The sequence below is a fragment of the Xenia sp. Carnegie-2017 genome, unplaced genomic scaffold (genome assembly GCF_021976095.1).
Source record: "Xenia sp. Carnegie-2017 unplaced genomic scaffold, XeniaSp_v1 HiC_scaffold_25, whole genome shotgun sequence".
Classification (NCBI taxonomy): domain Eukaryota; kingdom Metazoa; phylum Cnidaria; class Anthozoa; order Malacalcyonacea; family Xeniidae; genus Xenia; species Xenia sp. Carnegie-2017.
In genome coordinates this window covers 6467408-6484413 of record NW_025813488.1, presented here as the reverse complement: position 1 = coordinate 6484413, position 17006 = coordinate 6467408, and the positions used below count along the sequence as shown (strand labels likewise).

Below are 17006 nucleotides of genomic sequence, written 5' to 3'. Positions count from 1 at the left end.
ACCATCAAAATGAAATTTGCATAGTTTTTATTCTACTTGCGTTATGATGAAAAGTTTGCTTACACAAAAAATTCTTGTGATGACCCAAAGCACAAACTTACATTGTGTGCTGAAACAGGAAATTTTGCTATAGCATTTATTAGTACGTTATTCTTAATATTGAACGAATTTATGTTTTGAAATATGACAAATCAAGATACCTACAACAAAGACTTTGCTAAGAATTCTCAATAACATGAGACCACCCTGGGCCCTGGTAAAGCCATAACTTTTTAATAACAACAAGACGTTCTGTACACGAATAAAATTTATTTTGGTGAGTGAATCAGTTCACTGCAATATTAAAAAAACTAGACGACTGACCACATTATGAAATAGAACTGCCAGGGTGAGACATCATTAGTCATTTATCAAGAATTTAATGATACGTCAAAACGCAAGGATGGATTTAGGACAGGGTTGAAGAGAAATATGCACCACCACCCCCAGTCTTAGATACACAAGATGGAAGTCAATTTCCCTGCAAAATACTAATATATCGAACAATTAATGGATACACTTAACAATCGGGCCTCCTCCAACCCCCCACATACACTGACACACAGACACACACAAACCATCATCTCTGATCATTTCGGTGAAGACGGAAGACATTTCCTTTAATCACAATAAGAAATATGTTTGTATAACAGGAGGATGCCACTGCGCTAAGAAGATTAGTACAATCAACACGTGCACAAATCCAACCACTTTAGCGGGAAAAGATCGAGAACTATTTTCACTTCACAAGAAGAAATCGTTGAATTTAATCTGAGCCAAAAATATTGACAGACAAAGAAGAAAAGAGAGCTTCAATCTGAAACTTTGATCCCATCGTTAGCTAATGACATTCAAAGTGAAAGATATGAAATTTTTTAAAGACGTAGCTGTTCAAAACAATAGCGACAGACTCACAGGTACTTCAGCCAAAATGCACATCAGAACACCCACACACGGTTATAGATTTATACATAATAAAGTCTCCCTTTAGAGAGCTTTTTGCTCCGTATATCATGTTATACACCATTATTATTTGAGCAAAACCAAAATACATTTTCAGAAAATACAAGCAGCATCAGAGCAACGTCCTTAAAACCAGTGGTTTGCCCATGTTTAAGTGGTTTGCCCGTGTTTAAGTGGTTTTCATGTTTTGCATTTTCGCTAATCGTCTATGACAATGGGGTTCAAGAGAACTTACTCAAACAATCAAGAAACTTTGTAAGGAACTGAACTCAGTGTATCAATAATAGCTACTATATCACTCTAACGACACGTTTTTGCTTATCACAAATTCTAGCCCAGATTACAATACGCTTAAGTACGAGTGCATATATAGAAAAACGAAGGTGTCTTTGGCACGCGTCTTAATAAACAAAATGCTCCATGATCAAATAAATACACGTCACACAGACTGCCAAAAATTAACGTACTTGACGTCAAATTCATGCTAACTAAACAAAAAGTATATAGATGTTTTATAGTTGAGTGCATGATCATTTTTTAAATATATACTATAGTATAATTTTAGAATTTTGATATACATTTGTATATATAGTATAAGAGAGCCAGTAGTTTATCAGTCTATTTGACTGTTGTCTGTTACCCTCTTGAAATAAAGTTTTTATACATACTTAAACATATATACAAGGTTAAATTATAATATCCGTTGAACTCAAAACACCTGGAGCAATATTTTTACCGCCATATTTGAATTTGAAATTCAAGAATAAAATATCTTTTTCTCTTGTGCAAATGTGACTGGATTTCTTGCGGATAATTTCGTTTTTGAAGAAACAAAAAATTTTCGAAAATATTTTTGACATTAAGAAGCGACATAAATAATGTTTTATGAACACGAGGCTCGAGAGTTAAGACTTAAGAGCATCGGCAAAATTCATCACATAATTACAAAAACAAAATACGCTAACAAATCCATACTTACTCCTTAAAAAAAACCCAGCTAATTTTATAATCGTTTTGTGAATGCTGTCATGAAAAAGATCATTTCACACCGTACTCTCCACAAATTGGTCTTAAAATTCATAAATAACACAAAAAATCTCATCTCAACCATCCTCAATTCTCAACTATGAACTTTGATAATAGACTGGACACCAGTTCGTGGGCACAGATGCAATCAAAGTATCTAAGCACCTGCGTAAAGGCAAGTTAATAACAACTTACCACACAATAATCTGATCAGACATCATACGATCAGACTTTGTGCCTGCAAAGCCAGTGAAAGGTACTTCTCATAAAAAACTCCAAATCAAAATACGCTTTGTGTGATAAATTATATATTACATGATATGTCATCTTGCTATAATCGACATTTGACTGTCTCCATGACAAATATGCACAATGTTTGAATTGTCTCCCCTGCAAAATTTCTAATCATCTTATTTGAGTGAAAGCAGTGATGGAAAATGGGAAAAAAGACTTATCTAATATACACAAGAAGAAGAAAATCATTAAACTTATTTTTGAAGAGTCATTCAGAAGAGTTATTCATGAAGAATTATTCAGTAAAAGCTGCCATTGATCAAAATGACGGCATATGATGCAAGAGAATTGCTAAAAGGACTGGGGTGAGGAATTGTGAAAACCCTCAATGTTTAGCTCGGGATGCATGGATTAGAGCAGGCATGTGCAACCCACGGCCCTCAGTGATGCCAAGACAATTATCTTTTTTTACCATGAACTTTACGAAGCTGCGCAAAAAATACGGTTCTTAACATAGTGGCATAGCCGAATAAAACACACCAGTTCAAGGACGTTTAGTTATCTTTCGAGTAGCGTGGGTCATTTAAGATTCTTTGTCTTGAATTATTTAAAAATCTTCTTTTTCAAGTTATATATACTATTGAGAATTACAGGTGAGGTCTCAGTAACTTTTACTTACAAAATTGTCATATTTTCAATTGTTTTAAATGTAAAATTAACGAATGCCTTGTGCATTAAAAAGTAATGTTACACAAGGCGATAATACCAGCAGCGCTCGTCAAAAATCATGAAATGGAGTTCAAGCTCTTTTCTCAACCATTTGATGTGACACCAGATGATATTCCAGACTGCTATCAAATGGAGGTGATTGATTTGCAGTATGACATGGATTTGAAAAGAGCATATGACAGCAATGATGTTATAACTTTCTATGAAAAGTATCTATGTGGAAAGCATCCAATTTTGGAGAAACATGCCAAAAAAATGATCTCACTCTTTGGGAGCACTTATTCCTGTGAGCAGTTTTTCTCCAAAATGAAATTTACTAAGAGCAAACACAGAAGTCAGCTCACAAATAAACACCTTACCAGTCAGCTTCGACTTGTCAGTACATCAGTGTGAGCAGATATTGATAAAATATGAAAATACAAAGAGTATCAAGTATACCATTAATTATTAAAAGTATCAAGTATCCTATAAATTATTAATTCTGACAAATGTTGTAATTTTGCAATTTATAATTGTGAGTTGGTCTGTTAAGGACTTAAAATTAAAATTAGGAGTAAGTTATGGTATATGAAGGTGGTGTGTATGCAAAATCATTGGAAACCATTCAAGAATAGCCTTAGAATCAGAGGTACGAGAGTCAGAAACACTGATTGTAATTACTGATATTTTTTTCAACGTCTTTCTTATTAATCTCTCGTATTTTGCATCATTTACATGATAATTAGACTTATCAGAAAAAGAGCTTTCGTGGTATAATACATTTCATAAGTCAAAACAAACTCTGTCAAACTCTGTTGGGGTGAAAACATATATTTTCAAAGATGATTAGTACTTTGCATAATTATTCAAAATGTGTTTTAAATACGTCAAAAGAAAAGTGTTTTTGTCATTGTGCGCCAAGACTCTTGAAAGAAGAACATCGGGTAAGAGAGTGATTACACAAAACATAAACTAATTTTAGTTAAAAAGGTTTGTAAACAGAGACAAAAGTTTTACCATTATGTATGTGCATGCAATTCTCTATACATTGCTTATAATTTTCACAAATCCTTAATTCTACTCAAGTTACGGCAAACATTGTCAATACATTTGCACAGACGGAAATTTCCTCTTGCAATTAATGCCGAATAAAATGTATTCTCAGTTGATTTATTTATACCTGTGTTTATAAATATTTTATTTTATTATATAACATGTTATGTCAAAGAAAATCGTTGTTGAGAAAAAATCTTATTTTGTACACTACAAAATGATGTCCTATTACTATTAGCTACGAGCAAAAAAGCAAGCGATGTTTCGATTTTTTCTCAACTCACCTCGATGCGAGTGGCGGTTTGATACTATGCTACACAATGCATATCCAATTATATTTTCAAGATACTAGCTAAGCTGTTTTCCAAAAATTGTTTGTTGATCATGTTGAAGAGTGATCAGGTGCGGACTTGGTTTGTTGATCGTTGCAAAATGTATCGGCAAGGACTTGTATTTTGTGTCAAATAATTAGAAACGTGAATGTGATGAATGTTTTTTAGTTCTATGGGATATCAAATTTTTGTTCCAACGTTTTATGGTCTAAATTGACATTAGCATTTTACCTCTTAACTGATGAAACTTTTCCTCATGCATCACAACATTCTGATTTGGATGAAATTTTTGCTTTAGTAATTTGAATGCTTTGCTTGCTGGTAAATGCATTTGATTTTACTGTGGTCATATTGTAGTTAAAAATGTTATATATGTTTCAGCTGTTAAGATATGCTCTCATATTCTTCCCGTGATTAGTAAACATTAATTCAAGTGTAAGTAATTAGATGACTAATGTTAAGAGATACTTATAATGTTATCAAGACAATATTTTTTATAGTTCCTAGTAGTTTTCCGTTGACGTCAATGAACCATATTTGTTATCAGAACCCAAAATAATCTTACGTAAATTTTGTATAAATAGAAGTAGTTAAATCATTGTAAAATAGAAGACGTTGAACATTAGATGTGATCGTATAGTTATCTGTAGTATTTGTTGGTGTAAGTCAAATTATAATAAAGAAGAACATGGCTACATCACAAAACCTAACACCAGCAAAGTTTGCGTCAGTTAACACTAAAAAATTAATGTTTCAAACGTTTTATTAAGGAATACTGCCTATAGTGACACTCGTTAACTTTCTGCGGAAAAATTGTGAGGTTGTTAATTTTATCAATCATTTGTCGCTCATGTGCATTGAATTCTATTTCATCTTCCAAATCAATTATTTTGATTTAGAAACGTTCAAGGTCTTGCATGAATTACATTTGACGCTTCTAGTGTTGATTTCAAATCGCCTGCTCAAATAAACATATTCGACACGTGAAAAAGCAGCTGCACAGGCAAACTGATAAGATCGAATATTTTTCATGGCATGTGAAGTGGTGCTCATTTTGATGATGAAGTCATTTTGTAATGCACAGTTACATTCTCTGAATATTTGGCTCTGGTTTTGTTTCTTCCTAAGGAGACTTCGACGTTGTTTTCATTATTTTTTGCCATTGTCAGATTTCTTTAAAATCTTTCTTTCATTTTCCTTAAAGTTAATGTGTGAATGTGTCTGGGTCACTGCGTAGGGTGATTGATCATGAGATCATGAGAACGCAGTAAAACATCTTATTACAGCTCTGCCAATGATTCTTCGAATGAAACTCCCAGTTAAAGGGACCTTATCTACATTTAACGTGTCTTCGTCGTGATGCAAAATTCGACACACTGAACCATCTCCATCTTCAAGAACAAATCCATCTTCAATTGTTACTGGATTTGAGCGACCCAATTCAATCTTTACCTACTTTTATCAAAAATATTAAATTACAAATAGTTCTATATGGTTCTATTAATATTTACTTAATAAAAATTTTAAGGGAAGATTAGAATTTTCATCATGTATAATATAAACGTTAGATGGATGTCAATGAAATACAAAAAATACCATATATAAGGCAAAAGTTTTCACTATTCGATTAAACAATGAACAAGGTATGATGTTCTCATTGAATATTTGACACCTACTCGTTAAAGACAAGGTGGGGAAGTCTTTGCGGTTATTAAAATTTGTGATTACCATATGCATTTAATCACGAATTTCAACACTCTTTATTATGCATCACGTATATTTAACCATTCGTTTTGTGTTACACAATCTTATTTACTAATGTGTTTTTGTTTCTAGTTTATTCATGCTTTCCTTCAAATACTAACACGACACTTGTCGAATATTGAATTAAAAATAAGTTCCGAATATTTCAAAATCTATACACAAAGATTTAGGGAATAGAGTGGTAGAAAATCCACGAGTGAAAGCAAAATTACATTGGAACTTCTAAAATAACGAGGTTTCTGTATTTAAAAAGTGCTCCTACAAAGATATTTGATTGTATTATAAACAGACAAATGACAAAACGTTTGCACTTTTTCGCAAAAGCGATAATCATATTAAGGATCCTCTATAAACATGCCGTCAAAAAGATACAAGATTTCCGGAAACCCACGCCAAATAAATCTGTAAGCAATTTGTACGTGCACGACGATAAAATAACAACTCCAACACACACAACGCTTACTTGATTTTAGGGAGAACATACTCTGTCAATATCAAATTCAAAGTGAAAGAAAAGCAGCGCACCATATTATCTAGGGTCTCACTATGATAATCAAAAGGCATTTCCAAAACGTCTATCCTTCCTATGTCTATGGATTCCTTATTCTTACAAGTTTGATGAAAGTACATCCCATGGCCAATGCTGGTGATTTGGGGAAAATGTGCAACTCGACTCAAACAAACCAGACAAATTGCACAAGGAATGAGACTGGTTCTCGTAATCAAAGTGATGTAAGTTTATAAACAAAAACTCTATTGTATGTAACTGCAAAAATCATTTTATTTGGTCTGATGAATTAATTTAAAGTCAATGAAATGTTTTGTTGACTGGAAAGAAATGCATTCAAAGAAATACGGTAGGTGCAAAAAAATCTCATATTAAAAAAAGTCAAAAAGCCACAATAGTCTAACTGAAGCCATTGGCTAAAAGTCATCTAATTGAACAATCTTATAATTCTTGTATTTATTATTTCGTTTATGCGATTTTTATGGCATTATCAGAAGTTGGTTTACCCCATGCCTTAAACTGAATACGTTTAAAAGGAAAGATTTTTCTATCAAAAAACACTTGGAACTTTAGCGCTTTTATTTTAGATACAAACTTCTTCACAGTATTATGTGCATTGATTTTAGAATTATTTGCAACATCTCCAATATTTATAAGACCACCATCAACTACAATAATTGTACCTCTCCATAATTTCTGTAAGTTATTTATTATCATATGCTCCATCTCGAAATCAAATAATCTAAAGTGTTCACAATATTTTAATACATGTCACACAAAAAGAGACTTCAATAAAAATCATATCAAATCCTCGTGTCAAGCGCAGCAGAAATGATTTCCGTTTCACAATTACATTTGGGAATTCTTTGTTGCTGTCCAACTTCTGTAGAAATCTCCACATTCCCCCTTTTGCTAGCACGTAATATGCAGCAAAGACTGCAGAAAATGGCAGTTCTGCGAGTTCGTATTTGAAATTTTTATAACTCATCCACAAAGCCTTGAGGTGTATCCGCTTCTGAAATGCTTCCGTATTCTGTAATTCGTAACACTTGCTGAGTGCAAAACTTGCACACTTGCAGTGGAAAACTACGTCTAAAAGAAATGAAATAGACTGAGAAGAGATAAAGCATTGAATTAATGCATTTCTAAAATTCTTGCAATTTTCTTCTCCACCATTGAGAAATATGACAGTTTACAATGCATTTAAAATTTTTATATGTTTCATTGAAGAACAAACCTAATAACGGTACCTCGTTTCGTTATGAAACATTAATAACAACAATGGTGGTCTCCACAGTTGGTGTCCTTACAAATGGTCTTCTTATTGTTGTTATTGTGAAGGATCCTTTAAACAAACTAAGACGAGGACCGTGGATTACCATCTTAAGCTTATCTATAGCTGATTTCACTGCATCTTTGTCTCAATTCATGATTGTTGGATTGGGTAGATTGTTCGAGGTCAAACCATCAGAAGCTGTTATTTATTCTGTCCTTTTCTTTTGGATGTTTGGGACTGCGGGCTCATTTTTTCACTTGACATCACTCACATGGCAAACTTACATGATTGTAAAGTATCCCAAATACAGACAACAAATGTTATTCACGAAGAAAATTTACATATTATGCGCCACAGTTTGGTTGATTGCCATTTGCATGGCATTAGGTGAACTCACATCAATTTTTGTCGAGAAATTTGACCACTTTATGTACACTTATATCACGCTATATGCTGTTTTGGAGATTGCTGTTTTGATCCAGGTTATTGGGAAGTGTTTAATACTTATAATAGTATGGCAAAATCGACAAAACACGACAGTAAATGCTAAACAGCACAATAGAAAACATCTGGAAATTGTAAAGACAATTATCTTGCTAAATATCCTATTACTGGTAACTGCGTTTCCTTTTTTTGTGGCCAAACAAGTGGAGTTTATTCAAAGGCTTGGAAAAATACAAAGTGAATTGGCTTGGCGTTTTTCTTACTACTACAAACCAGTTGCCATGGTGAATTTCGCAGTTAATCCATTTGTGTATGCACTGAGGCTTCCCGATTATCGAAATAGTCTGAAGGCTTTGTTTAAAAAGAACAGTTTTATTTCTACTGATACAGCACAGCAATCGACAACCTCGTTCCGTTCTGCTGATGAAACGATTGCTTTGTAGATAATATGCATTGATTAATATGTATTGATCATATATAACTTGATTACAAATATATATAATGATTATTTTTTTAATATAGGTAATAACATAAACTTTTGTGTAATTTTTAGTGTAATATTTGTATTTGTAGCCAATTTTGCCTTCAGTAAACTTCTTTGATAACCAGATCAAAACATAGTACAATATCGTATATAATAATACGTTGTCCTCCTTGCTGCTTATTTACATCTTTACGAAGAAATTCTCTACATTGAATTTAGCGTGAGCAGAAGCTTTGTGTAACAGGTAAAAAGTGGCAGCTTTGTTACAACGAAAATTTCAAAAGAAAAAGCAAGTTGCCCTTACAGACATAACTTCTTTTAAAATGGCAGAACGTTTTTCATTGATAAAACAGCATGGTCAGCAATCAGCATGTATTTGAAAATTCAGGCAGAATCGTTTTTAATTATACTTTATAGTTTGCAAGAAAAGGTATGTTTAACAATCTATCGATATGTAGCATTTTATCTGCACTAGCAAAAAGAAGAAGACAGAAATGAGCATAGTCTAAAAATTCACACATACATATTATATTTTCAAACAATTATATTTGTATGTATTTGGTTTTTAATTGAATAAGCTGATAATAAATGAACAATGAACAATACACTTTAATGAATACATTTATTTATTATCCATAAAGTTTTGAACGTCTTCCTCCACACGCTGTTACTTGAGATAAAAGACATCTTCCTTTTTTCATATGGTGACGCAGCTGACGCTTTTCCTTTTTGTTTTCCAGTTCAATTGGATTCTCCAAAGATTCGCCATTCAACCACAACCATTTTGGTTTTGCACAGCAGGAAGAAAAAACACACAACATGAAGAAAAAACAAGGCCACATTTCAACACTTTCATACTTTACACAACAGCCCAAGAGAAGCTTGACGTCCAACTCTTCAAGTTTCAAAGTAGATTTACTGCCAGTACATCATTCTTATGGCACAGCTATATTTATACCATCAAGCATCAAATGTTTTTAAACACAGACATCAAGCTTCTTAACAGCTTGAGTTTACTAAATGGATTCGGGTTGTTCTTAGTTTGGATAGTACTTTTCAAAGTCTTTAAGCAACAAGAGAACACTTAACAGAAAAAAAAATGATGAGAACCGAAAGTCGTGTCCTATTACTATATGTTGCTTTATTGGTTAAATGGGTATTCAGTGTTCTATGTTTTGCCAATAATTTCGCTATTGTTTGGTTCATTTTAGACACAGCTTGAGCATAATTATATTTTGTATCGGTGTTCAACTGCATTGAAACATCAAGTGCTTTTATAAACTGTAGTGACAACGTGTGTTAAGTACGTAGCGTTGCCAAATGGAATAGAATTTTGTAACTTTGCAAAACAGCATTCACAAAAAATGAACATTCGAAACTACTTGTTTTTATACATGCGAAATTTTTTGTCTGAGTAATCTTCACATGCTCCTTTGAATAAAATCGTTACAGTTGTACATGGGTGAAATAAATTTTCATATTTTTATTAAATCATTAATGACTTTGAGCTGACCTACACAATTTTAGCCTTACTTGTGATAAACAAAGTACATAAAGCAGTTCCTGTTATATACAGATGCTACAGTTCCATTAAATAGAGTGCTCATACAGTATAATCACCGCTTTTTTAATCAATAACAGCTATTTTAGTTATTTCTTGATGGAAAATATCTTTAATTATAAATCCCCACGTAAAGGCGCTGAAAATGTAGTAAATAGGGGTTATATAATCTATACATATATACATGCTCATTATATGTTAGCCTATTGCATTTTCTAACTTTAGCTTTAACTTCATAACGTAAGAATAATGTATTACATGATATTACTAACATCTTATATGCTCATTGTCTATATAGTTAGTAAAACTATAAAGTAGAATTCCCAGCATTCATGTAATCTTAGAACTCTCTATGACAAGTTCATGACATAACATATAAGTTCATTTTGACTTCTTGTAATATCAGCCGTTTTTTAAATGCTCTGGAAATTAAAACATTAGAGAATCATTTATAGTTCTATAAACACAATTGTATTTTCTAGTTGACATAGAATTTTTTCTTTTTCCTTTCAAATCTGCATATCATTTTTATTGTATGATTCAATTATGGCAGATAAATTAATGTGAAAGTCCATAACATGCGTGGTTATTTTATTGGTTAATATTGCCTGATATGACGACATTGTAATTTTCAAATAAACATTTTATGAAAGTTTTGTTGACGTCATGCTTGATATTTTAAGCTACGATAATAATTTTCGTTAAAACAACACATATTAAAATATGTATTGCAAGCCTTTGTCGTGAACGTATATTTCTAAAACTGATTTATATGTTTGCTCTTGTTTAGGCTACATGAATACATGGCCACAATTTGTGGCGGTTTAAATTATATTTTCTGCATGTATATTGGATGTATTTTAATCCAACCACACAACCTGCTGACAAACGTACACCCCATATACCCCCTCAACCCCATTCTTTTTATTGTCACTTACTCATGTCTCGACGCTGTGTCTTGTCCTGTTTCAGAGTCAAGTAAACGTCGACCGAAACAGAAACTAAAGCCCGGTCGCAATCCCAGAGTTCCATTCACTCCCAAACAGCTGACGACCCTGGAAAACAAGTTTGAAACAATGAAGTACTTGACAAGTGATGAAGTTCGTAGTTTGTGTTTGGAACTGACGTTACCGGAAAACAAAATCAAAATATGGTTTCAAAATCGACGAGCAAGAGAAAAAAGAAAAAGTTCACAAAGCAGCGATGAATATGTTGACGTAATGACAATTGACGGGGAGAACAGTTAGCTATGTATGACGACACATGCACTGAAAATTAGTTATAGTTTTTATAGAAGTCTATAGTTAGAAAATCAGTTATGCAATCATAGAGTTTGCATTGTAGCAATCTTGCACAGCGTACGTTCAACAGGACCTTTATTTATTGCTGTCAATATTCTATAATGAGCATAGGAATTTCATCGATGACGTCATTCGAGCATTTCCGCTTACAAAGAGAAAACACTTTGAATGCAAAGTTTCATAATGGAACACATCGTAAAACTTCAGGTTGTAACATAGGATAAAAATAAAACATACTTTTACATTTCATCATGATCTCAATGTCCATTTTTGTAATAAATATAAAAAATAAAAAATGCATTTAAAGTTGAGTGACTTAAAATAAGGTTTACACTGCAGGTCGATTTAAAGACTGCAACAACAAAATCAAGGTTTATGATTGGTTCAAAGTATAGTGAAGTAAAAGATGCCATAGAAATGCCGAATCTCAACAATTAGAGTTTATCGCTGTTATCTAATTGACCCAATCGGAAAATCAGTTTATATAAGGTAAGTACTAATTTAAAAATGAACACATAAAAGAGAGATTAAAAAAATGAATGCAACAGAAAAACATAGCTACCACTTCGTAATAATGCAATACCTGGATTAAAATATTTTATGCGGTTTTACTCTATGCTATTCACTGACATTTACGTACATAAATTTTATCGAAAAGCAAAGTTCTCTAGACGGATGGTTGTATTGAAAAATACTAAATTTATAGTAGAAAAACATAAGAAACACACGATACAGAGAGTTAAGAGGTTCAACTACCTTCCCACCCTCTCTCGCAAGAGAAGTACCGGCACCACCAACACCACCTTTCTTGCGAGAGACGTACATGCATCACAACCACCTCTCCCACAAGAGAAGTACTGGTACCACCACCACCACCTTTCATGCGAGAGAAGTACATGCGCCACCACTTCCCTCTCCCACGAGAGAAGTACATGCACCACCAATATCTCCTTTCCAGCAAGAGAAATACAAGCACCACCACAAACCTCTCTCCTGCAGGAGAAGTACAAGCACCAACATTAACCTCTCTAACGCAGGAGAAGTACAAGCACCACCATCAACCTCTCTAACGCAGAAGAAGTACAAGCACCACCACCAACCTCTCTTCCGGATGAGAAGTACAAGCACCACCATCAACCTTTCTCCCGAAAGAGAAATACAAGCACCACCACCAACCCTTCTCCCGCAAGAGAAGTACTGTCACCTCTCCACCCTCTCATGCGAAAGAAGTACCAGCAACAGTAGCAATGACGTGAAGAGTTGAGCTCCAGTTATCTAATGCTGTAATGACTTAATACAAATTATGACAATTTTCCATACCCCTGTATCATTAGACACTGTGCTTAAACTATAAGAACGAAGCTTTGAGCTTTTAAACGTCTTCACAGGGTTTAAACAATAAAAGAAATAAAAATGTCTTATTCTTTTACAAGTCACATATTTACACAATTCTCATCAATCCTAATGTATAGTTCTATAGACAAAAGTATTTTGGTAAAAAATATATTATCAATGTACAACAAAACGATATATTATCAATATCCAATAACAAAAATAATTTTACACAATTCTCATCAATCCTAATGTATAGTTCTATGGACAAAAGTATTTTGTTAAAAAATATATTATCAATATCCAATAACAAAAACAATTTTACAAAACGACACAAACATAAACTCGACATCATAAACAGTTTCAGAAAAGTTGTCGAAGAACACCTGTCATTTCTGCATATCACTTAATAACAAGAAAATTTGCGCGAAATAATAAACGCACTTTTTAATGATAATTAAAAATCTTTCATTTCTGACATAGCTTTTAGTGTAGCTAATATTAAAATCGGAACTGTTGAATAATTAAATTTTACTGATGCATTTACTCCAGTTTTCACCTGTTTTTACTTAAAACAAACTAGTTAACAACTTTATCGTTATGAGCTATATATTTTAAATCCACTAAACTTTGGTTTCATTTAAAATATAAAATATGAAATAAAAATTTCTGTGCAGTAGTTATAAGGTTTATGGGTCTTCGAATACAACAATTCGCTATTGCGCAAAAGGAATATTTCTCATTATCCTGAAAATGAAATTTTGGGAGTAAAACATTACACAGTAGTATAGGGCGATTTAGAACGAAAACGGGATTTTCTATTTTCGAAGTTTTACTTTTATTTACAAGAGTCCTACCCGTAGAATAAAATATAATATCAAAGGATAGTACAAAGTTTTAAACAACTTCGGCCTGTTTGACTTAACTTAAACCAGCCTTAAACATGTTTGGACATTTTTAGTTTGTTGATAACTTTCAGTCTTTCACAGCATAACTCTTTCATTTATAAGACTTTAAACTTTTTAAATTGATAACATTTAATAAACCAAGTCATTCGCGCAGCCCAAATTGAGCCCCACATTCAATCTTTTTATGTTGTGAAATTTTAATTCATTTTGAATGGAAAACTGACTTAAATTGCTTAACAATCAGCTTATCGATCGCCCACTCGGGATAAAGACTAGTGATCACAATGATAACACAAAGTTGTATTGAAAGATAGAAGTTTGCTATTTTAACGCTGTTATTTTGATTAGATGTAGTTATATGATGTATTTTAAGTGCCTTTCGATTGCCATAAGCCCATAACGAATAGCAATGTAACATAAGAAACATCAAAACTAGATGACTGACCACTTTATGAAATAGAACTGCCAGGGTGAGACATCATTAGTCATTTATCAAGAATTTAATGATACGTCAAAACGCATGGATGGATTTAGGACAGGGTTGAAGAGAAGTATGCACCATCACCCCCAGTCTTAATTACGCAAGATGAAAGTATATTTCCCTGCAAAATACTAATATATCAAACAATTAATGGACACACTTAAATATCGGGACTCCCCCCCATACACTGACACACAGACACACACAAACCATTATCTCTGATCATTTAGGGGAAGACGGCAAGACATTTCCTTTAATCACAATAAGAAATATGTTTGTATAACAGGAGGATGCCACTGCACTAAGAAGATTAGTACAATCAACACGTGCACAAATTCATCTACTTTAGTGGGAAAAGATCGAGAACTATTTTCACTTAACCAAAAGCAATCGTTGATTTAAATCTGATCCAAAAACATTGACAGACAAGAAAGAAAAGAGAGCTTCAATCTGAAACTTTGATCCCATTGTTAGCTAATGACATATAGGAAATTTTTGAAAGACGTAGCTGTTCAAAACAATAGCGACAGACTGACAGGTACTTCAGACAAAATGCACATCAGAACACCCACACACACCCACGGTTATAGATTTATACATAATAAAGTCTCCTTTTAGAGTGCTTTTTGCTCTGTATATCATGTTATACACCATTATTATTTGAGCAAAACCAAAATACATTTTCAGAAAATACAAGCAGCATCAGAGCAACGTCCACAAAGCCAGTGGTTTGCCCATGTTTAAGTGGTTTTCATGTTTTGCCTTTTCACTATTCGTCTATGTCAATGGGGTTCAAGAAACTAACTCAAACAATCAAGAAACTTTGTAAGGAATTGAACTCAGTGTATCAATAATAGCTATTGTATCACTCTAACGACACGTTTTTGCTTATCACAAATTCTAGCCCAGATTACAATACGCTTAAGTACGAGTGCATATATAGAAAAACAAACAAAGGTGTTTTTGGCACGCGTTTTAATAAACTAAATGCTCCATGATCAAATAAATACACGTCACACAGACTGCCAAAATGAACGTACCTGACGTCAAATTCATGCTAACTAAACAAGAAGTATATAGATGTTTTCAAGTTGAGTGCATGATCATTTTTTAATTATATACTATATTATAATTTTAGAATTTTGATATACATTTGTATATATAGTATAAGAGAGCCAGTAGTTTATCAGTCTATTTGACTGTTGTCTGTCACCCTCTTGAAATAAAATTTTATACCTACTTAAACATATATACAAGGTTAAATTATAATATCCGTTGAACTCAAAACACCTGGAGCAATATTTTTACCGCCATATTTGAATTTTAAATTCAAGAATAAAATATCTTTTTCTCTTGTGCAAATGTGACTGGATTTCTTGCAGGGAATTTCGTTTTTAACGGAACAAAAAATTTTCGAAAAGATTTTTGACATGAAGAAGCGACATAAATAATGTTTTGTGAACACGAGGCTCGAGAGTTAAGTCTTAAGAGCATCGGCAAAATTCATCACATAATTACAAAAACAAAATACGCTAACAAATTCGTACTTACTCTTTAAAAAAAAACCCAGGTAATCTTTATAATCTTCTTGTGAATGCTGTCATGGAAAAGATCATTTCACACGTACTCTCCACAAATTGGTCTTAAAATTCAAAAATAACACAAACAATCTCATCTCAACCATTCTCAATTCTCAACTATGAACTTTGATAATACACTGGACACCAGTTCGTGGGCACAGATGCAATCAAAGTATCTAAGCACCTGCGTAAAGGCAAGTTAATAACAACTTACCACACAATAATCTGATCAGACATCATACGATCCGACTTTGTGCCTGCAAAGCCAGTGAAAGGTACTTCTCATAAAACCTCCAAATCAAAATACGCTTTGTGTGGTAAATTAAATATTACATGATATGTCATCTTGCTATAATCGACATTTGACTGTCTCCATGACAAATATGCGCAATGTTTAAATTGTCTCCCCTGCAAAATCCCTAATCATCTTATTTGAGTGAAAGTAGTAATGGAAAATGGGAAAAAAGACTTATCTAATATACACACGAAGAGCAAAATCATTAAACTTATTTTTGAAGAGTCATTCAGAAGAATCATTCATGAAGACTTATTCAGTAAAAGTTGCCATTGATCAAAATGACGGCATAAGATACAAACAAATTGCTAAAAGGACTAGGGTGAAGAATTGTGAAAACCCTCAATATTTAGCTCGGGATGAATGGATTAGAGGGTAGTTAGCGATCGTGTGAGTTGGTCTGTTAAGGACTTCAACTTTAAATTAGGAATAAGTTATCGTATATGACGGTGGTGTGTATGCAAAATCATTGGAAACCATTCAAGAATAGCCTTTGAATCAGAGGTACGAGAGTCAGAAACACTGATTGTAATTACTTAACATTACTCACTATGTCTAACGATGGTAGATTAATTAAACTCATTTTGAAGAATTGAATATTAAAGAAATAGCAATATTCGTCTTGTGTACTTTCAGTGTTGATGTTTTATACAACTATATCTTATACATTGATTACTGATATTTTTCAACGTCTTTCTTATTAATCTCTCGTGTTTT

General features: G+C 32.9%; 2 protein-coding genes across 4 annotated transcripts in view; both read left to right on the top strand.

The window, feature by feature from the left end:
• The window catches only part of LOC124453075 (cannabinoid receptor 1-like), a 109691-nt gene that overhangs the window by 22189 nt on the left and 70496 nt on the right, over positions 1 to 17006 (top strand). The window lies entirely within an intron of this gene.
• On the top strand, positions 6573 to 8882 carry LOC124453061 (cannabinoid receptor 1-like). 2 transcript variants are annotated; one of them, XM_047003777.1, is made up of 3 exons: positions 6573 to 6851; positions 6952 to 6976; positions 7858 to 8882. In XM_047003777.1, exons 1-3 carry the CDS (start codon positions 6760 to 6762, stop codon positions 8788 to 8790), a joined length of 1050 nt encoding a protein of 349 aa, XP_046859733.1. In that variant the 5' UTR covers positions 6573 to 6759; the 3' UTR covers positions 8791 to 8882. The 2 variants fall into 2 exon arrangements, with proteins under 2 accessions (XP_046859733.1, XP_046859732.1); XM_047003776.1 differs by lacking the exon at positions 6952 to 6976.

Bases quoted from the DNA above. Each gene is read 5' to 3' on its own strand.
- LOC124453061 (XM_047003776.1), top strand. From the start codon at position 6,666: ATGATAATCAAAAGGCATTTCCAAAACGTCTATCCTTCCTATGTCTAT. The intron at 6,852-7,857 runs GTAAGTTTATAA...GTTTCATTGAAG, and splicing joins GTTCTCGTAATCAAAGTGAT to AACAAACCTAATAACGGTAC.